Here is a 24,803-nt window from a genome sequence, read left to right as displayed (position 1 = left end):
CATGGAATAAGCAAGCGAAGAGCCTAGCTTACAGGGAATCCCTCCAACATATCGTGTTGTGCCACATTCCACCTGGGACAGCAGTCTGGAAGTTGTGTGGTACATTTAAATAGGTAGCCAGACAGCAGATGCAAGTTTGGTTTGGATAGGGATAATCTTGCCTCAGGCCGAGGGTTGGACTAGATGACCCTGGAGGTCCCTTCCAGTGCTTCTCTATGATTCTAGATTCTGTGATTAATCAAACCCCTCACCATATGCCTCACTCACTTCTCAGTCCCTGAACTTAAAGGAGCCCTCAGCGAAGACATGAGCTAGGTGTCCAGCCATGGGCCAGTCTGCAAAGAAAATGGCACGCCTCACATAAAGCATCATCAGCCTTGCACCAACCACTTGCATGTGCGTGTCACCTTAAAAGCTGCACAGATTTACTGTCCAACTGTAAAATAGAAAGGCACCTTCCTATTGCTATTTGTTCAGTGCTGGCCAACTGTACAAAATTTCATCTGGCCTTTAGCATTTGCAAGTGGCCTTGTTCACACACAGTTGCAATGTGAGAAGGACCACTCTAACTCATCTGTTACAAGTACCTTAAATTAATCCGTCTTACCTACCAACCCTGCTGCAGTGCCATCACCCCAAAGAGTCCACAAGTACAAGCAACAGCTCATCTGTCAAGGAAATAAAACCAATTTAGATCACAGCCCACTTGCTGTATAGTAGCCAAACTGGGCACCCACCTTTCTAGCACTTAACCCAACCCATGTCATCATGTATCAGCAACAAAGCCAGTGACACAGAGTAAGATCAAAATGAACTGACAAGTATTTCTCACACAGTCCCGGATGTTTGTCCGAGAGCAAGGAGGTCACAGCTGCTATTTTCTAACCCTTGTTTGGCCCTACAGGATGCAGCCTCAGCTTCTAGCAGAAGTTTCATCATAACATGCCACCAAGAGAATCCCATTACTAGCATAATGTCCACACACAACTTACAGCCCACCTTCCTCTCCCTGGATGAGACTGGCAGTGTCAAGCCAGTGTTAATTAGATTTCAGTGTTATGTTACAATGTGTGGGCATGAAAAAAGTCTACTATACATCTACCAGCCCAGAGGTCGACGCATAAAAGTAGTTACCGCCCAACAAGTTCCCCTAGCAACTCCTCCAAAGTCACTATGAGGCAGTGACCAAAACTGCCCAGGATCCAGTTATCAGTTTCACCTACAGAGCTATTAAGTCTTGCTAATACCACTCTACTACTTCTGAAGCAAAACCCTAAGCAAAAAGATCACTGGAGTGTCTTCAGGATCCGGAAGACAACACTGCATTGTATCACACCTAGGAGGTTTTCTTCATCACCAACTAAGCTAAAGGGTTGATTTTATTTGTAAATGAACATTTCAATTCTGCAGGAATAGCTCTCTCAGGTTCTTGCTCTCTCTCCAGGAAAGCTTCTGTTTGATACTAAGGAATGCATTTTCCTAAACTCTCAAAATACATATGCTAAATTAGGAAGGAGAAAGGTTCCTGGCATTCTGCACCCAACAGAATATACCATCACAACAGATTTCAGATTTCTTAACTGCTGCTACAGAATGCATCACCCGCAGCCACATGGCAATCATTTCTAATCCATCAAGCTCATCAAGCATGTGAGGAGAATGTTGCAAGATTCTGGGTGCCATCAGAGGAGCAGAGGGAGAAAGTTTACGGAGAAACGTATTGACAGCACAAAGGGCAGGATTCAAAGGCGACTGGGAGGTCTCTGCTCAGCTCTTCACAGATGCTCACACATTCTCTGTTTCCTACAGCATGTATTGACCCATGTCATAGGAAAACTGAATCTGGGAGGGGGGTACTAGGTGACTCCACTGCTCCGGGAGGTGGCGTCACTTGGGGTTTACCCTGCAGATTATCAGCACTGAGGGCTCAAGGAGTGGTGGGATCAGTCAGGAGCTTTATCTTTTGGGCAGGAGTTGGGTTTGGTGGTAGGAATGAACAGGCCCCTGGGTTTCCAACTCCTGTAGCTGACCTTACTGAGGATGCTCAAGGAGCCTGAGGAACAGGGTCCCTGGGTCAGCGTGTGACCAGAAGACTCCCCCATGAGGACACCGAGAACAATGGGGATCACTGGAAGTGGAGGGTGCAGGGGGTCTCCCTGTGGGGGTGGCCTCTCACAGGAGGCTACAAGCTGGAAAAACTGGAGACACCTAAAGCTACAGGGGCCCTGAGAGGACAGGGAGAACACTAGGGTCTCTGCTGCAAGGGGATGCTGAAGGCACCAGGAGACAGACCATCCCTGGCAGCAACAGGCCAGGGACAAGCCCCAGTGCCTGGAGGTGTGAGGAGCTCACAGTGCCAGGGGGCAAGCCCTGCATTCCCTTGCCCCCACAGCATGAAGGTGGGGTACTGCTTTCGAGGAAGGCAAGGAGGCGCTGGATCCCAGGGCTGGGGCAGGCATAGGGAAGGGAGGTAAGGATGGATGGGGGGCATCATCCTCAGACTGCCCACCAAGCACTGGGGGTGCTCTGGGCTCCCAGCACCTGCAAGGGAGAGAGGGGGCTTCCAGTCTGGGGGAGCATGAGACTGAGGGAGGGGCCCGATCTTGGACCACAGTGATCCTGGGATGAAGGGGAGGAGAAGAGCGCCCTGATCCTGGGGTGGACAGGAGGACGGGAAGGCCCTGATTTTGGGGTGAGGGGCCTGATGCTAGGGCGGGGGGAGAGGGAAGGGTCCCGATCCTGGAATGGAGAAGGGATAGCTCTGTTCCCGGGGTGAGGCCCCCGATCCTGGGATGATGAGAAGAAAGGGAAGGCTCGATCCTGGCCCGAGGGGCCGGATCCGGAGGTGCAAGGCGGAGGGGAAGGCCCCGGTGCGGGGGAGGCGGGCCGGGCGGGGAGGGGAGGCTCACCGTGTGGTTGGCGCCCCACATGAGGACGCTAAGCAGCGGTTCAGAGGCCCGGAACAGCTTCACCTTCTGGCACACGAAGTGCTTCTTCTTGGTCTTGGTCTTGCTGGCGCTGAGCGCGGCCCCCAGCGCCGCCGCGGCGCCGCCGCCGCCCCCCGCCGCGCCCCCCGCGCAGTTGGCGGCCATGGCGGCCCCGGCCCGGCCCGGCAGCGTCCCCCGCTAGCGCCGCCGCATGGTCCCGCCCGCCCGCCCGCGCGCGCGCGGTGGTCCCGTCCGGTCCGGCCCCGGGATCCGCCTGCCCCTGTCACTGTCCTGTGGTTCGGTCTGGCCCTGCTGTAGTCCCCCCCTCCTCCCGCAATGGTTCCGTCCTTGCGAGCTGCTGTCCCTCCCCCCCGCTCTCGTCCTTGCGGTGGTTCGCTCCGCCGCTGAGGAGGAGCCGGCCGAGCCCGCTCCGGCGCCTACACTAAGGAGGCGCCAAGATGGCGGAAGCCTGAGGAGGGGAGGAATGTACCATTCAGCCGAAGACAGGGGCGCTCACGAGGGGGAAGGGGCGGGGGTAGCAGCTCTAAGGGAGGGTCCGAGCGGTGCTCACTCGGGGTGATTTTGCACGCGGATGGCGTCACAACCATTGGGGAAGCGAGGCGGGGGAGGTCGCCCTGTGAGACTAAGCCGCCCGGGGGAAGAGGCGGCAAACGGACCACCCCTCCTGCAGCGTGCCGTGGTGGTCACGCCCACCAGGCGTGACGTACGGACGAAGCCCCGCCTCGCCCTGCCAGAGCCAATAAAGAGCGAGGCGCCTGGAATTATGAATGGGTTGGTGGCGGCGTCGGGCGCAAGTCCTTAAAGGTGACTCTGTAGGCAGGGGAGGTGTCAGGCAGGCACCGGGCCCCATTGCAGCGGCGGCTCGGCCCTAGCAGCCGCTCCCCTTGCTCCAGGTAGCCGCGGGCGTCGGGAGGGAAGCGCTGGCTGTGCATCTGCCCGAGCATTGTCCTGCAGGGAGGGACGGGCTGTTTGTAGCCGGCTATCTCCCTCCTCGTGATTATTTAATGGCAGGGCCTGGCTGTCTGCCTTACCTGTGCAAGCACTGAACGCGGCAGCTGGCAACTTGTGCTTGTAATTGTTATATGACTTCTAAATTACTATTTACCTTTCTAATGACTTCTTCAGAGACCTTGCAGCTATTGTTCCCGCGGTGAGGGCAGCCGCCAACTAGAAGATGAGCACGTGTGTAGAAACAAACCAGAAGTAATACGAGCCACTGTTGTCATGCCCGAGGTGAAAGGTTTATGTAGAGATAGTGAAGGCAAGGAGTGAGAAAAAACGTGCTGTGTGTAGTATATGGATTTCTTTAAAAACAAAAAAGTTTAAAAATATTTTCCATGAAGATTCTACCTCCCATTTGTGTCAGAGTCCACCAGGGAGCAACACTGACCTGATGGAGGGAAATGGTTTTATGAGGTGGCTTATCCTGAGAGTGTTTGAATGCAGTCTGCAGAAATCATCAGGTGAGGTTGTTGGTAAGGATAATGAAGTCAAATTGTTCACCTTTTTAAAATGAATTGAGAGCTGCTCGACTTCAAATTGTACCCACCCAACCAGCAACAGTGCTTGTTACACTGCCCCTTTAGGTAAGGTAACAAATTAAATGGAATTATATACCCTAACAGTGCAAAGTTATAGTTACTTATTAAGGTAGGGTGACTGTGGGGAGGAGCATTTTTATTATTTTCTCAAGGAGCTATAACATATTGCAGTGACAGATCATTGGTCCCAGGTCTTTTCACTACAAATAGAATTTGACTCTTTTACAACACCACAAGGGAGAGGTTAAATAGAACAGTTAAAAATAGTATTTTAAAAAACAACAATGTAGGCTGATATGTATTGTCTCTACATACACACATTCCCTTGCGGTACAAAATCCCAGAGGAACATTTAGTGCATCACCTACAGTTTGTTCATTTTTCTTTTCACTCAAGTTTCTTCCTAGGTGACATGTCATTCAAGCCTGCAAGCAACTGAAACAACTAATCTGTATGAATCTTGTAAATTCTGGCTGGAATTAACTCTGGTCACTCTCCTTACCCATTTCCAAACTAGGGATGTTGAACACTGACCAAGCAACTTTTTATCAGTCTGCCACTCATGTAACTTCACAGAAGTCTGTGGATTGACTTCACAGATGAATCTGTCCTGCTGATTTCAAAAGTACTGATAAAATAGATCCTTTCTTTGTCATACAAAAAGTTAGGACAATTTGTCCAATGTAATAAGTAGTTACACCACCAGTTTGTGTCTGGTGATAACAACATTAAAAACAGCCGCTGGTTTAAGTGGAGAACAGGAAAAGAGATCTGACAACACTAACACAAAGATTCAGAATAACTCCAGCTAAAGGTTTGCTGCAATTTCCAACTCAAGTTACAAATACATTCACAATGCTAGAAGGCCAAATATGACATACAGAAATCCAACTCTTGCCAGGATGGCAACTGCTCTTGCAAGTATGTGCAGGTTGCTGGAGAATTCCTTTCTACATGGAGCAGCTCCCCTTCGAGGAAGACGCACCCACTGAATGGTTCTAAAAAGAAGTCCTAGTGAACCAGCACATGGACAGAGGGAGAGGAAGGTTCATCTCTGCATAAAGTTCTTTTCCAGGGCAGCTGGTGTTCTCTGGATTGAGTGGATGTTGCGTTTGACTCGATCTTCCAGAGAGGAAGTGGCTGCACTCTCTAGTTTTATGTGGCTGCAGAAGAATTGAACCAGAAAGAAAATGAGCATATCCTTCCTAAATTCACCACCTTTCTAGTAGACTTCTATGACTTCTGGGCTCACACGCCTGAACTAAACTAAAATAGGAAACCAGCTACTGCTTCCTATTGCAGTTTGTGTTGGAAAAATGGAATGGTTACATTTTAGCCTGCAGCAGACTAAATACCATATTCAGGGTCAGTGTTTCTATGTATACATTTTAAATTACTCTCTAGTACTCCTCAACCTTCCAAATATAGCTAACTGTTAATTACTAATGCATCTTTCACAGGGGATTCAGCTGCTTTCTGAGAGGCGTACAGGAGGGAAAAGCAATCTGTCCCTGAAATGAGGGCAGCACTCCTCTGGGAACTAGAATGCCATAGCTCACATTGTAAGTTGCTAAGTTAGCTACAGACAAGGAGAAGGGATGGCTGACTTCTTGCTTTTAAAACTCCAGCTACACTATTAAAAGACAACCAGTGCTCATCCGTCACCCTCAAGTAACACAAAAACACACAATCTGTTAAGTTAGCTTGTCTGAGTGGGGAGGGAACTACCCTCCTCTAGTGAGATCTGATTGTGAAATAAAAGACTCTAGGTTAGTTTTAAGTCACTTTGCACCCTCCCAATTCTGGGGTATTACAGAAGCTTGGCCCTTGGCAGGATGCATATAATCTTGCGTTGTTGACTAAGTTATGGCAGGCTCCTTAAACTGCACCAGGTCCTGTGGCCCTAAATTTGACCCCGCTCACAATGTCTGTGGAGCTTAAGAAGTCAGCTTCTAGAGCTGTCCTCCTCAGATTCTCAACAGAGAAAACCTTTCCTTAGCTAGATCTTGAGCGTTTTAAGCTTTACACTGCTCAGACTCTCTAACCCAGCATAAAGAGGCTGGAGTAGGGACAAAGGATCTAACTCCTTGTTTACAGATATGTTTCTCTCACAATACCTCTTTCCTCCAGGATCTCTAGTCATTTCTTTATCTAGTTCAGGGTCCACTCATACAAACCCTCTATACATTGATTCCCAATGGTGTTCATGAAGGACTGGGCCTATACTTTGTAGGCCCTGAAGACAAAAACCTTTCTTTATCTGTTTACAGAACACCTCCTCCCTGCCACTTCTCTGTTGCTACGCAAATTATTTACTTCAGCACCACTGTCCAATCTAAAGGATGAAACAGCCATGACCATACTCACTTTTCTTTTTTTTTTTTTTTTTGGAAAAAAGTGATTAAAAATAAATAAGTCTCCTTCATTTTACTGTACAAAGTAGAAGAGGATGATAGAAATCAAAGTCTCTTAGTTTCTGTCTACTCCCAAATCCATGCCTGTGGCCAGTTCAGGACACCTGCTCTACAGTAGGTTTGTCTATTCTGACTGTAAAGGTCCCAGACACTGGGACTTCCACCCATTCCCTTATAAACTATAGCTTGTAGTTAAACTTGGACAGAGGAAAGGAACAGCAGGATACTCACTGCAGGAATTTTCCATCTCGGGAGTCAAGTTTCTGCAGCTCTCGTTCCCGCTCCTCCTCTTTTCGGTGTTTCCTGATGTTGTTTGCCCTCTCCTCTTCCCGCCACTTAGCATTTTCCATCATTTCCTGACGCTTGCGTTCTAGCTCATCTGCGGAGATCTTTCTGTTCACCAAGGAAGGAATACCACTGGGAATTATGATCCATTTGTTCCTTCCATGCTCCCAACTTGCATCTCCTATTCCCTGACCACAATCTAGAAGTTATTTATGGGAAGTGTGGTCTAAGTGCTTATTAGCACAATACCCTAATAGAAGAACCTCCATGTTTGCTAAAGTTCTCATGTACTGCCATTTAAGAAGGCACTTCCTATCTTGGAGGAAAGAGACTGGCAACACAGCCATCCATACCTGGAGTTCTCTCACACTGGCTTTTTGGCCTACAAATTCTGGCAGGCCTTTCTGACATCTTTCCCTCGGGTCCTGTTAACTAAGACACAGTGTGCATGCTTGACTGCTTTGCTATGTTGTGTCCCTAGCAAGAAGATATTTTTCCTTTTCTCAATGGTTGGTAATTGATTGGTAAAACAATGCCTGCAGGATCATCACATTATCCTGATTACAGTGAAACCGAATACTTCCAGCTATCGCTCTGTAGGATGAAGACATCAACTTCATGTTACCCTCATGTGCTGGTGCAAGATATTTGAAGAACTGATACCTGGGAAAAAGAAGTCTAAGGTGTTAAAATGCATACTCAGAAGCATCATGCACTGACTGATTTGGAACCATCTTCCTGCCTTGCTGGACCTCTGGGACACTGTGCTAGTTAATATTTTTTCCTTGTATTACTCATGCCTTAACATTTTACCATCACTTCAGGAAGCTTTTTTATGAATGCATCATGCGCACAAGTTTTTACTTACTTAGTATACCCTGAAGCATGCTGTCGGTAGTATCCTTTCTTCAGGGAAGGGCTTCTAGTTCTTCCCTTTTCCTTCCAATCCACTTTGGTGCTGTGCCTGAAACCCAGGGGCACACATTTTTAACAATCAACCTGCATGATATTAATATACAAAGAGCTGCTTTCTCTATTAACCATGATTATTAACCACAAAAAACTAAAGCTGGAGATGAATCTGAAATTACAAACTTTCATGTAGCTTTGAGACCATTATCTGTCATTTTTCAAAGGACTAAATGTTTTTAAAAATTAATATTGACACACAATATTTAGTTTTGTAGATTTTTTAAAAATTTTCATCCAACTTAAATCCTTAAATCAGCAGAAAAGAAGATAATTCGCATCTGAGCGTTATCCACTTTTAAAGATGGTATAAGATTCTGCAATAAGAATATTGTCATCTATCCATGTTTTCAAAGCATTTTTACAGTACTGAAACTTGTTAAAAAGCAGCAACACAATATTCATCTTTACACAGTTTTAAAGCAGGGCTGTCCAAATAGCAGCCTGGCCCATGAGTGGCTAAATTATGGCCATGGGGCTGTCAGAGCTGCTGTGTCAGTTGGGTGAGCACCCCAGGGGGTAGGGGTTAACATCACCACAGCTCGCCCGATCACAGAATTTCTGGGTTGAGATCTTCCCTACTGGGACCTTGGCAGTGGGGCAAGCAGCAGAAGGTTGTCAACATGCACGGGTTTAACGTTGGTGCTGCTCATCCTGCCAGAGGTGAGTCACGTGGTCCATGAGATGCTCCATGATCCAGATATGGTCTGCCAACCCAAATAAAATGAACAGCCCTGTTTTAAAGAGGCACTATCAGTTCTAAGGTCATGTACTATTTTTTTTCCCCTCTTTAAACAAATAGCCCCCAAAAGGAGTATAGCTGAAGGAGAAAGAAAATATTTCACCAATTTGCTTTGTACACTTTTATAAAGTTAATTTCACCATTTCCCCTTTATCATCACATTGCCCTTTGGCATATTTGTTTGGGTTGTTATTCTCCTCATCTTTCACAGTGACAAAAAGAGAAAGAGGTTTTAAAGAATGGGAAAATGTGATGGTAAAAACACCACATAAAGTGGCAGTGATGCTGGGGGCAGAGTGGGCCTAGAAATTATTATTACACACACTATTCTGTCAACTTGGAAGCGGAAGTAATTTTTTATACAACTGATCAGACATTATCCTGCCCCCAGGGTATACATATCAATCATGCAGTTTTGTACTGCTGCATATCACCACTGTACCCAAGTGCATTTCATATAAAACCAATGGACTTCCAGGAGTCTCCAGCATTTTTTGGATGACAACTCAGCCTGCAATTTTTGTTTTTTTTGTTATTAATTTATTCTTATGCTTAGAAGGTATCCGAGAGACTCTCACACTGCCAACTTCCTTATGATGCTGCGGAATTTCTCTCCTCCAAATATTTTGACCAAAGTTACAGAGGGAGGAAGTTGATGGCTTGCTGTCTTTCAGCTACTCCCTAGCCCACTCACTTTTGCAATAGAGAATACAAGGATTTTCAATAAAATCAGTTCTTTCCCAGCTGTGTTTGTGCCTCAGGATATTTTTACAATAGCAGTAAGATTTGTCCCTTGATGGTGGGATATAAAGCCAGGTATTTGTAGTTCCATCTTGTTTGAATCTCAAGTTATTAGGATAAAGTGAAGTTAGAAACTGGTGCTACAGGAATATAATAATGGTGTTACAAAGAGATGGGTAGGGCAATAGGAGAAATTTTGCAGCTGAGAATAACTAATTTCTGAAAATTCATTCCCTGAAAGCAGTCCTGGGTATCCTTTATTCTGATCTTTCCACAGGTGGGATTCCACACTCACTGTTTACTGTGTCTGAACGGAGATCTTGACCTCTGGTGCCCAGATTCCTCTTCCCAAGTACTCTTCTTGCTAGTGTGTCTCTGAGGAGATCGGGATTGGCTCCTTGACCTGCAACGGTCTCGGTGTTTGTGGGGTGCCCTCTCCTGGCCAGCAACTGGAGAGCTCTGAGACCTGTGATTTTGGTCAGGATCTTTAAACTGGAATTAGAAAGATAGCATCATTTGACAGAAAGCCATTTAAAGCACCAGTCATGAGCACCCATGGACAGTGCCAATTAGCCAGAAAGATACATTAATATACTCTCCATGCTTTAATTCTATGTGTATGATGCAGACACAAATGGTACTGCCTTCATCTTTTTCTTTCTACAACTGATATTATTCACAAAAAGATCCATCTGTTTTATATTCTACTGCAGAGGTTTTAGACATTAACTAAACATTTCTGTAATGCCTTTTAACCCAGGAAACTCACAACTATACACACAGAGCTTCACCAGTGGAGCTGGTTCTAGTGTGGAGGACAGTGGTTACACAGAACAGTATATGAGGGGAATTTGTAGCCAAAAAGATGGGAACAAATCCTGCTGTTATGTAAAATCCAGTTAGAATTTCTGCATCCACCAAAGGGAGATAAACACAAATTAAGGCCTTTTCTGAAAGACAAGGAATGAAAGCATACTCACTGAAATGAATAGGGGTTTTTAATGGGACCTATAATTCAACCAATATGCATAAACAACATATAATTAGAATAGATGTATGATCCTACAAACAGCTGACTTAACTATGTAGGAAGGACAAAATTCCTGCTAGGGTTTAAACCTCTGTTTTCAATGACACTGGCAGGTTCAAATCTGAAGCTTAGTCCATTATATCACCTTCTCCTCAAACCCATTCTCTAGAGTCCAAAACTGCTACCCAGTCCCCAGTGACATGTTTTTTCCAAGAACTACCCGAGGACACAGAACAGAGGGAATGAGGAATAAGTGCCTACCTGTAAACCATACCCTGGGACTTTATGACAAACAGATTCCCAAGAAGAACTCTCCATCTTCCTTTGGGATCTGTAGAGGGAAAAAATAAATAATAAAATCAAGTACTATCTTCAGAGAGGAAAAAAATTTAAAAATTTGATTTGCGTGAGAGCTCAACATGTCCATATATACTGCCTGGGCTTTTGCACCCTGAAGAGGTCACACCAGATTTGCTTTATCTTTCAAGAGAGGATTGCATTCAATGAGCTAATGTTGCAGCATAATTCTGTTGTCTTGTGAGACAGACAGATACCTAATTATTACTACTACACAGTAACCATTACCTTTCAGAATTTCAGTCATTCTAAATGTATTTGTATAGAGTACAATTCCTCAATTTGGTTTTTCTCTATAGGAAAAATTCCTCAGAATCAAGTTTTTAAACTGTAATTAAATTTAGTCAATGGTTTTAGTTGTTGACATTCCACTCCCACAAATTGCCAAGTTACTGCTAGCAAATATAGTTAGTAATATATTATTATTGTTATTTTTATTGCACTACAAAATGGTCAGAGTGGTTTACAAAAGCAGAGTAAGGTTTCTCTGTCCAAATCACTTTATTTTATAAAGTGAAGGCAAACGAGACAGAAGACTAAAGCTCAGGGATGGGAAGGCTGGGTGTGGTGAGACCACTGATGAAGGGAAAGGGAGTCATAAAAGCAAGGCTTAAAAAGGAATGAGAGGAGGCAGCAATTGCAAGATCAGAAGAAAATCATTTTAAGTGTTATGTCAGGATAAGAAATTCACAACTGAGAACAGCAGTGGGTAGATGGAGTAAAAAGGGAGGAAGACTGGAAAGTGACAGTAAAGATACAGATAGGCAAAACTGTGCAGGTCTTTGAATCAAAGGTGAAACAGCTTGAATTTGAGACAGTAGAAGTAAAGGTACAGTTCAGGGAGTTACAAGACGAGGCAATAGGATCATTATATATCCATTTTAATGCTGTGCTAATATGATGCATCATCATTTTGGACCTTGCATTAAAAAAAAAAAAAAAAAAAAAGACTGCAGGAGGAATTAAAATATACCAGCTACTTTGTTAAAATAAGTCCTCAGGTATACGGATCAGCTTGTTGGTAAAGACCAGCTTTACGCAAACAGAGTCACCCAGAGCATTTCAGAGACCTGTAAACTCTCCCTACTTCTATACAATACACAAACTCAGGACCTAGGCAGTAGGCCTGTGCAAAGCGGCTAGTATTCACTTCAGATTTGGCCAATTTGCGGGACAGTGATTCGATTCAGTGACTCAAATCACTGTTCCAAATTGATTCAGCAGAATCACCCAGGCCCATCCCCCACCTGCAATCCCAGCCCTGGCAACGGGTGCCCCACCCGCCCCAGCTCTTTGAAAGAAAAAAGCCCAACTCACCGGGTGCTGTTGGGTGTGGGGGGGTGTTCCCCACTGCCCCGCACCATGTGGGGGGCTCTTCCACGAGCCCCCTAAAGCCCCAAGGCCACTGCAGGAGTTGGGGGGAGGGGTTCAGGTTTTTTTCTTAAAGGGCTTGGGTGGGTGGGGCAAGGAGAGCGGGAAAGGGAGGTGGGGTTAGGGGCCCATTGCAGAGCCCCCATGCAGCATGGGGCAATGAGGGGCTGCAGGGATCACCCCCTGCCCAACAGCACCTGGTGAGTCGAGGCTTTTTTTTAAAGCACCAGGTGCTGGGGCGGGTGGGTGGGGTAGCCATAGGGGGACTGGAGAAGCAGGCAGGGGATGGGGCTTGGCAGGGGTCCCCCCATGGTCCCCTGCCCCCTCTTCCAGCCCCCCCACCCCCTATTTACCAGCACGGAGTCTAGCTCCAGCTCCCTGCTGCAGCAGGCGGGGACTGCCCAAATAATCAAAGCCCTCTGAATCTTTTCCCTTTTATTGGCCCCCTGATTTGATTTGGATTTAGAAATTTGGGCACCAAATCGGGCCAAACCTCCTCCAAATTGAATCAGCACCCAAAGCTTTGCACAGCCCTACTAGGCAGAGATTTTTTTAAAATACAATCCCGAGACATACTTTGCTCTGCTACGCTCATCATCACTGATGGAACTTTCACTGCTGGAACTTCGATGTCTGTGTTTTTTGTGCTTCTTTTTCTTTTCTTTCTTCTTCTTTTTCTCTTTTTTTTCCAAACTGCTTTGCAGCTACAATGCAAAAAAATCCAGATTCAGGACCAATCCCTACATTTGCACATTCAGTCAGTTACTATTATAGGACAGGGAGCGCTATGCAGATGTAAGGTCTCACATGGAAAGGTTTTCAGGATAACATTTTTTACAAACACTCATAAGGACTGACAAGGAAGGAGGTCTTGTCATGAAGCCTCACTGAATCCTTCAAGTACTTGGCAGGAGAATAAAAAAACTGAAATAATTTTCTGCAACAGCATGACAAGGAGGAGAGAGGAGAAGATGAAAATGTATGACATGTTCCAGGTAAAGTCCTTGCTGGGAGATTACAATCTGAAACATTCACAGGAACTGAAATTATCTTATTCTTCTCCAAAGAAGCAAGGGAATAGAAACCAGTTCCTTTCTATAAAGAATATTCACTCTAGGGGTACACCTACAGAGATTTTTGGGGCTGATACCAATAGTCATTTTTTAAGGAGGCATATTGGCCAACACTGATCCGATTTCCAATCTGCAGCTTGGCAGTTCAAAAAGCAGCGTTCGGCTGATAAGTTTACTGTAGTGGAAGGGAAGGGGTGTGGGGAGCGCACATTAAGGCCCCTGTGGTAAGGGAGTGGGGCTGGGCATGTGCTGATCATCTGGAGAGGGGCTCCCGCTGCTGCGTGCACCCCAGGAGGGCATGGGAGGGGTGTGCCCCCAGATCTGCATGGGGCAGGGAAGGCTGCTGCTGTGGGCTGGGGCCATGGCACCACTGGGTTCTTCCCGGTGTGGGCTGGGCCAGGCTGCACTGGGAGGGGGAGTTTGGGAGGGCTGCAGCCACCCCAACCCCCACTCCCAGTGCTGATGCCCACCCTATCCTGAGCACAGCCCAGTCCAGCCACCGCCATGAAGAGCCCCACGCAGCCCCAGTCCCAGCATGTAGCAACTGCCCATCCTACCCTGCACACAGAACCAGGGGGCATATGCCCCCCATGACCTCCCTGGGTGTGCACAGCAGTGGGAGTCACCCCCCCAGATGAGTCATGGCTCTATCCCACACCCTGCCCCGCCCTGGTTGGGCAGGTCTGCCCCAACCCCAGCCCCACTCCCTCCCTCACCATGGAGGCCTTGATCTACCCCCACCATGCCCCTTCCCTCCCCCACAATAGACTTACCAGCTACATGCAGCTCTCCATGTTGCTGGGCTGTGCTCCTCACTGTCTATCTGCTGCACTGTGGCTGCATGCATGTATGGGGCACTTATCAGCTACATTATCAGCCACATCAGACCAATTTCCGATACAGTCAATTTTCTTTATCAGTGCCAATCTGATATTGGACCTCTAGTTCACTCTGACCCACAGTAATGTTCTCAAGTCAATGCAAATTTTGCTTCTGTTTTCTGTTAAAGCGTAGTAAGCAATACATACCAGTTCTTTGATTTTCTTCATTTTTACAGGGTTATTCAAAACTTCTCTTTTTTTCTCTTCCTCTCTTTTTCTAAGAGGAGGAAAGAGCGGCATTAGAGTACTTGCCTTTTTGATATTACTGGTTTTTAGAAACTTCACACAAAACATTCATCTAACTTTCAATCCTGAAAATGCCTATCCACATGCAGAACTGGAGTTTACAGCAAGTTCTCACATGCTGTAAATGTAGCTATAACTGTATGATCAACTTTGTCAGCTTCTTAAAACATAAGGTGCTGAACAGCAAAGTCAATCAACAATCAGTTAGTCCTCTGTATATTTACTCCTCTGCCCCATGACATCCAGCCTATTGAACTGACCTGCCCATTTACTGTTCATCCTGATAACTGTTCTGGAGACTGCCTGTATGCTCAAAAAGGTTGAAAAGCCTCACTCACTCACTCACTCTGCAACAAAGCAATTGTACAGTGCTGCCCACAGAGAGCAAACATGACCCAAACACATGGAATGATCAATTCACAGCTTGAAGCCTATGGTCTAATGATACCTTTGTAGGCATTACTGTGATTACCAGTCATGAAAATATGCAGCCACTTTTACACTACAGCCACAGTACTTAATTTTATGCAACACTCATACAGTTATTCTACATATAGCTCTAGAGTGAGATACAAAATTACAACCTAGTTAAAAAACAATCTATTTTTCCACAGATACATTTAGAATTTACACATTCTTATTAGAGGGCACCAACTGCTTCAAATGCTGGGCTAGAAAGTGGGCAGCACAATGCCTCTGAGGCCCCTATCCTGCAAATACACAAGTATATCACTTTATATGCATGCGAGTGCTCTTACAGAAGCTAACAAGACTATACAAAAAGTAATGGCATGCTTACAGATTTGCAAGACTTGGCTCTTATCCTGAAAAGCAAATAATACTTACAAACTGAAAATCAAAGACATGGGACATATATATATCCAACTAACACCTGTGTTGGAACCAAAGATATTAACAACACCTGACAACAACACCTGAGCTGGAACCAAAGATATTCACTTCAGTTTTTTGAGAAACCTTACGTCAAATTGTGCCTCATTCAAATTGTCTTGCTTCAAAGAACAGAGAAAATAAAAAGAACAGTCACAGAATCCAGCAAGAATCACAGAAGCCAGTAAAGCCACCCAAAGACCTGCAGATGCAAGTATTTTGGACTATGTTGTAAAAGTGTACAAGGGCCTAAACCAGGTCTGTACTTACTCTGTGGTTCTGCAGGACAATAACAATTTCTGCCCCAAAAAGCTTACAGTCAAGAGAATACACAAGAGAATGAGACTGACGTGAGGATAGAGGGAACAGGAGGCTAACAAACATAACAGGATTCTTGGACACAAGTGCACTGGGTGTGGTACTCAGTGAACTGACAGCAGTGATAACAACTTGCTCACTGTTGTCTACCACCACTACCAATTCTGTGTTTAGTACCTTATCATGAAAAGTGGATCCTCACGGATTTTGTTTGCTATGTCTAGGACAGAGTTGGCACCTGTGGGGGCAAAAATGGAGCCTGGGAGAAGCCCTGTCTCAGAGGAACAACCTGCATCCTTGTCTTCAGTCTTCTCAAAGACGTATTTATCCACAGGGCGGCCCATCAGATACTCCTCTCTGTTCACCATCCCCCCAGGACCCTGGTACATCCACTCCAGCTTCTCTTCTCTTTTCCTGTTAGAAACAAATTGTTATAGGGTTATTTTTAAATACGAGTGAAAACTGTTTAGCTTCAGCAGACAGTACTCCTACCTTTTGCCCTAACCCTGCAAAAGTGTAACCTGGTGTTTAACTTTATATGCAGTGAATAAATGCACTGACTTCAACAGAACAATTTACAGGCACGCAGACACATGCGGTTTGTGGACCTGCAATTTGCTCCACAATTTGCTAATTTGCAGCAATGGGGCAAAACTTGCTACTACAATTTCCCAGTAAAAAAAAAAAAATCCCTGAAAATAAAGCCGCTTCCTGGTTGGCTGGGGTGCAGCGAACCTTAAGACAGGAGAGCAGGCAGCCCTGGGTTGGCTGCTCCCATCTCCACATGCCTCAGCATAGGGGCTCTGCTAAGGAGCACCCATGCCAAGGTATCCTGTGCCCCAGCTAGCTACTCCCCAGAGGGCTGGGGTGCAGAGGGTCTGCAGCGTGTCAAGACAGGGAGTCTTCCTCCTCTCCACCTGCTGCTCTGGCTGACTCGGGCACAGGGTACCTCAGCATGGCTGCTTGCAACATTAAGCACTCGCATAAGTCTTCATAAGATAAGGGCCTTAGAATAACATGGGAAAAGCCTATTGGGGACCATCATTTTAAGGAATAATTCTACATATCATCCTTCTAGCTTTTATGCATTCCTGAATAATGCCCATCTTTCTTTTTGGAGACAGTTCTACAGTCCAACTGATCCCATCACTAGGAATAAAGTTCCACAGCAAGAGAAATGCCACAGCCAAAGGTACCTAGACTGTTCTAGTTCACAGGTGACCCATGTGTGGCCTAAGTCCCAAGTGGCATGAGCAGCCTCTGTATCTGGTACAAGGCAGACCAAAAAGGGGCAAGCAGAATAGTGGCAGATTGAACAGGGATCACAGGGTAGGGAGTAGAAAACAGAGCAGCAGACAGTGCAAGGGAAGGGGATCAGAGTGGCACTCAGGGAGGGCATGGCGCTTAATTTGTGGCACATCTGCCAAAAAGGTTGACCTTGATTGTTGTAGTCCAATAAATGCCAAAGGAAAGAGTAATTGTTTGCCTATCATTAAGAGTCTTTTGTTCTTTTTTCATGGCACACCTTTATAACATAACAAACAAGAAAGTTAACTTATAGCTGAACTTTGGTAGTTATAAATAAAGTCCTAAAAGAAATGTGCCCCATTCAGAAATTTCTCCCATGAAATAAAACACAGGATTTGCCCCCAGGGATGAAACTCTGTGTACAGATTAAAACACAGAGCTCTGTCCCAGGCATGCTTACCTGACTGTTCCCATGTCCTCTGCATAGCGTTGCATCTCTTCCCGGGCTCGCTCCTCCTGTAGCTCCCGCTGCAACTCCTCGATCTTCTTCCGCTCGGCTTCATGCTTCTGTTCGGCCTTCCACACCTTCTCCACATTGCGCAGGGTCTGAGGGTGCCAGCTCTTCTTCAGATTCTACATCGATTGGGAACCCAGAAAGTCCTCCTTTACTGGGGAATGCCTTTTGAATGCTAAGCCCCTAAACCCTCAACATGTCCATAAACCCTTTCAGTGAAAGAGAATGCAAAGTTCTCAAAGGAGACCCATGAGGGTGAATGAAAGGCACACTGTCGGGACAAATGTCATACTTAAAAGAATCTTTCCTTGCATACATTCACAGTACTTCAGTATATCAATAGTGAAAGCAGGTTACTGAAATAATTTAGGGTCTGCTACATTCTCAGCCCCTTCACCATCACCCAGACTTGCAATTATTCAAAGGATGCAGGATCAAGACCTTATCTTTCACTCATTAAGCTGTTATTTTGCACACACAGTACCAACACACCAAGTAATAATCAGCAACAACAAAACAAGTCAGTTCCCCCTTCACCACTTGCAAAGCCTCTAGCAAACAGGATAGAGCTGAGGCTCAAGTATTTTGTGGGGAAGGGGTGGATTTGGAGATACAACCTTAACTTAAAGAGTTTCTTTGCCTTCTAACCCTTGAGCTTTGTAAATCAGCTGTCTTAGGGATCTCTTTTAAGAACCTGACATTGTATATTGTGTTTGTACACACACAGAGATGTTTTGGGGGGAAGGAGGGAATAGAGAAGTGGCTCTCCAATTCAATTACAGCCCTTGTTAGACTCAAGGTCCCCCTCAGCAAATGCCTGTTCTGAGTTCTCACTCATTAAGCACAGAAAAATGAGAAAGCGAGATTCCTGTGGCAAAGCACTTAGAAAAACCACAGCACAGCAGAAGGCTTTGGACACTATGGATTCCTACTGGGCATTTCTGGGTTCATAATCCCATGAATCATGTTTGCACACCTAACATATGACTACTGCTGCATTGGTGCTCTGTGGCACCCCTGAAGGGATCTCAAGGAGATAATTCTGCATGGCACCCCACAGTACCCCTGAAGGGATCTTGAGGGGATAACTGTACATGGTGCCCCAACAATGCCCCTGAAGAGATCTCAGGGGCCTGCTGCTGCGAGGCATCCCACAACACCCCCAAAAGGATCTTGAGGAGCTAACTCTGCATGGTGCCCATGGCACCCCCAAAGGAGTCTCAAGGGGCTACTGCTGTGTGGCACCCCACCACACCCCTGAAGGGAACCCAGGTGCCTGGGGCCCTTTGGCTGAGCATTGCTGGGGCAGGGATTGTGAACGCCACTTGTCTCAGTCAGAGGCTACCTGGTGCCAGGCAGGACCCCGCACACAATCGGCCGCAACCCCTGCTCTGGAGAGCCACCACCCCAGCACGACGCCGGGCGCCTTCCACTGCGCCCCCTCCCCAGCTCCGACACCCGGCCGGGGGCAGGGCCCAGGACTGCCGGGTCCCCTCAGCAGCGGGGAAGCCGCCTCCCGGCCTCTGTGGCCAACCCCAGGCGAGACAGAGACAGAGACAAGCCCCACCGCCACCTCCCCCAGCCCCGCACCAGGTCTCCTCCCCCCATGGCGGCGGCGGCGGCGGCGGCGCAGCTCCTTCCTCTCTTAGCCCCGCTCCGGGCCGGCGCCGGCTGATGGCGTCATTGCCCCACGCCGAGGACCGAGGGCAGGCAGGTGGGTGGGGCCAATTCTTCCCGGCTCTGGGCAGGGGTGACGGTTGGCCCCGGCGGATCGTGAGGCTGTGCGGAGGGCAGTTGGCGCCTGCGGCGGTTGGGAGAGAAGCCGCTCTGAGCTGCCGCTTTTCAAGGGGTGTCCGTGCAGGTTTTCATTATCCTTCCTTGAATGCCACTCCGCTTCAGCCTTTCATGGCAGCAAGGCTCACAAGTTACTTCTGTATTGTGTGGGGAAAAAAATCTGCTAATTTTAGTGTTATTCTGCTACTGTGTAATTCTCACCTGTAGCAGGTTCATAGATATTAGGGGCTAGACGGCGCAGGTGAGTGGTAGGGGGGCACATCCCCCCAGATTGGCTCCCGACTCGGCACCGCTCAGGAGGGGGCAGTTGTTTTACCTCATGGGCTGGCAGCGTGTTGTGGGGTGGAGACACACTAAACACAGCACGGAAGTGGATATGGAGCTTTTGTCCCCCACAACTCAGGAGGCACCAGTCACCTCTTCGGAAAGGGACCTTACAAATCATCAGGTCCAGCCCCCAAAACTAGCTTTGGAAGGGGGCACCCAGATTTGAACTGGGGAACCTCTTGATCTGCAGTCAAATACTCTGCCACTGAGTTATACCCCCTCCTCATGCCTTGCGTCCTCTCTTAACAATTCTTAATCTGGCCCCAGCCAGAATTAGAGACTTAAGATCACTTGCTGACACCCAGACTTGAATTGCCGTTGGTTCCCAGCTCCCTGACCAGGGGCCTCAGCCATGAAAATATATAATGAAATGTATTCCAGTGTAGTGAAGAATCCCCTTGTTTCATAAAGTAATGGCAAAGTAGGGCTGGAAAAGATACCCAGAGGTCATCAAGTCCAACCCCCTGGCTGAGGTAGGATCACCTATGTCCAAACCACCCTATACAAATCCATTGTCTAAACTATTAGCAGAACTACACTAGTCAACCTTGACATAACCACAGGATGTGGCCAAGAGGCTTCCTTGGCTGACCAGAGAAATCCAGAGCAGCCTAAGGATAAAAAGGGGGGCATATAAGCAGTGGAAACAGGGAGAGATTACTGAAGAGGAGTATACCTCCTCAGCTCGCAGTTGTAGGGAGGCAGTTAGAAAGGCCAAAGCTATCATGGAGCTGAGGATGGCATCCCAAGTTAAGGATAACACAAAATTATTTTTCAGATATATAGGGAGTAAAAGGAGGTCACAGGGTGGAATAGGACCACTACTGAATGGGCAAAAGCAACTGGTGCCAGACGGGGAGGACAAGGCTGAACTCCTCAATGAGTTCTTTGCCTCAGTCTTCCTAAACGAGGGGCAAGACAAGTCTCACAATGGGATTGTAGAGAGGCAACAGCTGGGCGCCAGACTACCAAGCATTGACCTGAAATGTTGCAGAGTCACTTGGAAGGACTGGATGTGTTTAAGTCAGCAGGCCCGAATGAGCTCCATCCGAGGATACTGAAGGCACTGGCTGATATAATTGCACAGCCACTGGCAAGAATATTTGAGCACTCGTGACACACAGGCCAGGTCCCGGAGGACTGGAAAAGGGCCAATGTGGTCCCTATTTTCAAGAAGGGGAGGAAGGAGGATCCAGGCAACTATAGGCCAGTCCGTCTCACCTCCATCCTTGGCAGTCTTTGAAAAGATTATTAAGGCTCATATATGTGAGAGTCCAGCAGGAAAAATTATGCTGAGGGTAAACCAACATAGGTTTATAGCAAGTAGATCATGCCTGACTAATCTCGTCTCTTTTTATGACCAGGTTACAAAACACCTCGACACAGGAGTAGGGGTTGATATCGTTTACTTAGACTACAGGAAGGCCTTCAATATGGTATCCCACCCCATACTGGTGAACAAGTTAAGTGGCTGTGACTTGGATGATTACACAGTCTGGTGGGTGGCAAATTGGCTAGAAGGTCATACCCATAGAGTGGTAGTGGATGGGTCGGTATTGACCTGGAAGGGAGTGGGTAGTGGGGTCCCGCAGGGCTCGGTCCTTGAACTGATACTCTTCAGTGTCTTCATCAGTGACCTGGACGAGGGAGTGAAGTGTACTCTGTCCAAGTTTGTGGATGATACAAAACTGTGGGGAGAAGTGGACTCACTGGAGGGCAGGGAACAACTACAGGCAGACCTGGACAGGTTGGACAAAAGGGCAGAAAACAATAGAATGCAATTTAAAAAGAGAAATGCAAAGTGCTGCATCTAGGGAGGAAAAATGTCCAGCACACCTACTGCCTAGGAAATTACCTGCTTGGTAGCATGGAAGCAGAAAGGGATCTTGGAGTCCTAGTGGACTTTAAGATGAATGTAAGTCATCAGTGTGATGAAGTCATCAGAAAAGCTAACTGCACTTTATCATGCATCAGTAGATGCATGACAGACGGAACCAAGGAGGTGATACTTCCCCTTTATCGGATGCTGGTCAGATCGCAGTTGGAATACTGCGTACAGTTTTGGGCACCACACTTCAAGAGGGATGTGGATAATCTGGAGAGGGTCCAGAGAAGGGCCACTCCTATGATTAAAGGCTTGCAGGCCAAGCCCTACAAGGAGAGACTAGGGTACCTGGACCTCTTCACCCTCCGCAAGAGAAGGTTGAGAGGCAACCTTGTGGCTGTCTATAAATTCATCATGGGGGTGCAGAAGGGAATTGGTGAGGCTCTGCTCACCAAGGTGCCCCTGGGGGTCACAAGAAGTAATGGCCATAAGCTAGCAGAGAGCAGATTTAGACTGGACATTAGGAGGAACTTCTTCACAGTTAGAGTGGCCAAGGTCTGGAATGGGCTCCCAAGGGAGGTGGTGCTCTCCCCTACCCTGGGGGTCTTCAAGAGGAGGTTGGATGGGCATCTGGCTGGGGTTATATGAACCCAGCACTCTTTCCTGTCTATGCAGGGGGTTGGACTCGATGATCTATTGAGGTCCCTTCCAACCCTAACATCTATGAATCTATGTAACATCCTACTCTGCTACAAGGAGAGCAGGGGGACCATGGTGGCCAATGTCCTGCTGCTGGAAAGGTTGTTAAAATACAGTAACTAATTGCCCCCACTACAGACAAAAGCAAAAACCCCCACAGGCCATACCAATCTGACCCTGGGTAAAATTACTTCTGGACCCATCCGAGCAAGACAGGTGACAAAGGCAAGGAGTGCTAAGGTAAGAAACGGGGGTCCAGACAGTCTCCCTAAATGGGGGGTGGCACACACAGTCTTGCAAGGCCTTAAATGCCTATATACCAATGCTCGCAGTATGGGGAATAAACAGGAGGAACTCGCCCTCAGAATAGCTAGTTCAAACCCAGATGTCATAGGGCTAACAGAAATGTGGTGGGATTCATCCCATGACTGAGCAGTTAGCATTAGGGGCTATAGGCTTTATAGGCAGGATAGAGAAGGAAGGAAAGGTGGGGGTGTGGTGCTCTATGTCAAGGAGCACTACACATCCTCTGCCAGTAGAATGGGGTCAGAGGAAGGGCAGGCTGAAGTGCTCTGGGTCAAGATTCAAGGCGGCCATGGGGAGAGCAGTTTGACGGTGGGGGTCTACTACAGACCCCCCAACCAAGGGGAGAAACTGGACTGGGAATTTTTGGGCCAGCTTGCAGAGGCATTTAAGGCAAGGGATGTAGTTGTCATGGGTGATTTTAATTACCCGGACATCTGCTGGGAGGAACAGTCAGCCAGGACGGACAGTTCCAGGAGGTTCCTGGCTGAGATACAGGACCTCCACTTAATGCAAGAGGTGCACGGTCCCACCAGAGGAAATACCCTGTTGGACCTGGTCCTGGCCATAGGCGATGACCTGGTAAGGGGCCTCCAGGTTCTTGACCACCTGGGCAATAGCAATCATCGCTTGCTGGAATTCACCATCCAGAGCAGGGTGTCAAGGGTCTGCAGCAAGACGGTAGCCCTAGACTTTAGGAGGGCCAACTTCAACAAGTTGAGGAGACTAGTGGGTGAGGCGCTGGGGTCCTTGAGGGCAGGGGAACTCAGTGTCGAGGATGAGTGGTCATTCCTTAAGGAAATGATACTCAGGGCCCAAGGGGAGTCCATCCCAACAAGAAGCAAGGGGGGCAAGAGTGCCCAAAAGCCCCCCTGGCTCACCAAGGGCGTCCGGGAATGCCTGCTTGCCAAAAAGGTGGCGTACACCCAGTGGAAGGGGAGTGCTATCTCCAAAGAGGAGTATACCTCCTCTGGTCGGGCCTGTAGGGGGGCTGTCAGGAAAGCTAAGGTGGACATAGAGCTAGAACTAGCGTCCAAGATCAAGGATAATAAAAAGTCCTTTTTCAAATATATAGGGAGGATGAAGAAGGCACCGGGTAATGTGGGGCTCCTGCAAAGTACGCTGGGCAATCTGGTGGTTGCGCCAGAGGAGAAAGCGGAACTCTTTAACCAATTCTTCACCTCCATTTTCTTGTGCAGGGACTGGGACTTCCCCGCTGTGATGCCAGACGGACCCAAGGGGAATGCCTCCAGACCTCAGGTCGAGGAGGACTGAGTTAGAGAGCTTCTGGAGGGGCTGGACGTGTTCAAGTCAGCGGGTCCAGATGCTCTCCACCCCAGGGTGTTGAGGGAGCTAGCTGGGGTTATTGCAAGGCCCTTGGCACGGCTTTACGAGCGCTCGTGGTGCTCGGGCCAGGTGCCAGATGACTGGAAGATAGCTAATGTGGTCCCCATCTTCAAAAAAGGGAAGAGAGAGGACTCAGGCAACTATAGGCCTGTCAGTCTTACCTCTATCCTTGGGAAACTCTTTGAGAAGATCCTCAGGGAGCACATCTGTGATGGGCCGGCTTCAGGGATGATGCTCAAGGGCAACCAGCACAGTTTCATTAGAGGCAGGTCATGTCAGACCAACCTGATTGCCTTTTATGATCAGGTCACAAAGGCAATGGATGCAGGTGTTGCTGTGGTTGTAGTCTTTCTAGACTTCAGCAAGGCCTTTGACACAGTCTCCCACCCCATCCTCATTAAAAAACTAGGCGACTGTGGCATTGATGCCTACACAGTCAGATGGATTGCAGATTGGCTCAAGGGTCATACTCAGAAAGTGGTGGTGGACGGGTCATATTCGACCTGGGGGGAAGTGGGCAGCGGAGTCCCCCAGGGCTCAGTCCTTGGGCCTGCGCTGTTTAATTTCTTCATCAGCAATTTAGACAACAGGTTGAAATGCGACCTGTTTAAATTCGCTGATGATACCAAAATTTGGGGTGAGGTGAGCACGCTAGTAGGGAGGGAAAGATTGCAGCAAGATCTGGATAGGTTACAGGAGTGGGCTAAATAAACAGGATGCGTTTCAATACTGACAAGTGCAGGGTGCTGCACTTAGGCAGTAGAAACCAGCAGCACACTTACAGAATGGGACACTCCTTTCTTGAGAGCACGGAGGCAGAAAGGGATCTTGGAGTCATTATTGGCTCCAAGATGAACATGGGCCAACAATGTGAGGTCACAGTTGGCAAGGCTAACCAGACCTTGTCGTGCATCCACAGGTGCATCTCAAGTACAGCCA

General features: G+C 47.5%; 2 protein-coding genes and 1 non-coding gene across 3 annotated transcripts in view; all 3 read right to left on the bottom strand.

The window, feature by feature from the left end:
- PIP4K2B (phosphatidylinositol-5-phosphate 4-kinase type 2 beta) overlaps positions 1-3,356 on the bottom strand; it is a 38,842-nt gene extending 35,486 nt beyond the window's left edge. Inside the window, exon 1 of the mRNA XM_090044561.1 lies at positions 2,910-3,356. Within this exon, the coding sequence (XP_089900687.1) occupies positions 2,910-3,092 (183 nt within the window). The 5' untranslated portion in view covers positions 3,093-3,356. The remainder of the gene's footprint in view (positions 1-2,909) is intronic.
- A 1,254-nt stretch (positions 3,357-4,610) lies between these two features.
- CWC25 (CWC25 spliceosome associated protein) lies at positions 4,611-19,257 on the bottom strand. Its single transcript, XM_090044559.1, has 10 exons — positions 19,160-19,257; positions 17,516-17,688; positions 15,985-16,221; positions 14,500-14,569; positions 12,975-13,102; positions 10,932-11,001; positions 9,936-10,132; positions 8,057-8,152; positions 7,135-7,296; positions 4,611-5,652 (listed from the first exon to the last, which is right to left on the bottom strand). The coding sequence occupies exons 1-10, from the start codon at positions 19,175-19,177 to the stop codon at positions 5,538-5,540; spliced, it is 1,266 nt and encodes a 421-aa protein (XP_089900685.1). The 5' UTR covers positions 19,178-19,257; the 3' UTR covers positions 4,611-5,537.
- Positions 19,258-19,837: 580 nt separating this feature from the next.
- Positions 19,838-19,910, bottom strand: TRNAC-GCA (transfer RNA cysteine (anticodon GCA)). The gene has a single exon. It is a non-coding gene; the product is annotated as a tRNA-Cys (tRNA).
- Between the last annotated feature and the right edge of the window lie 4,893 nt (positions 19,911-24,803).

The sequence above is a fragment of the Crocodylus siamensis genome, chromosome 4, assembly GCF_052110815.1.
Source record: "Crocodylus siamensis isolate JL-2025a chromosome 4, ASM5211081v1, whole genome shotgun sequence".
Lineage (NCBI taxonomy): Eukaryota > Metazoa > Chordata > Crocodylia > Crocodylidae > Crocodylus > Crocodylus siamensis.
Note: the sequence above shows the minus strand (reverse complement) of the source record. Positions and strands in the feature narration are given on the sequence as shown.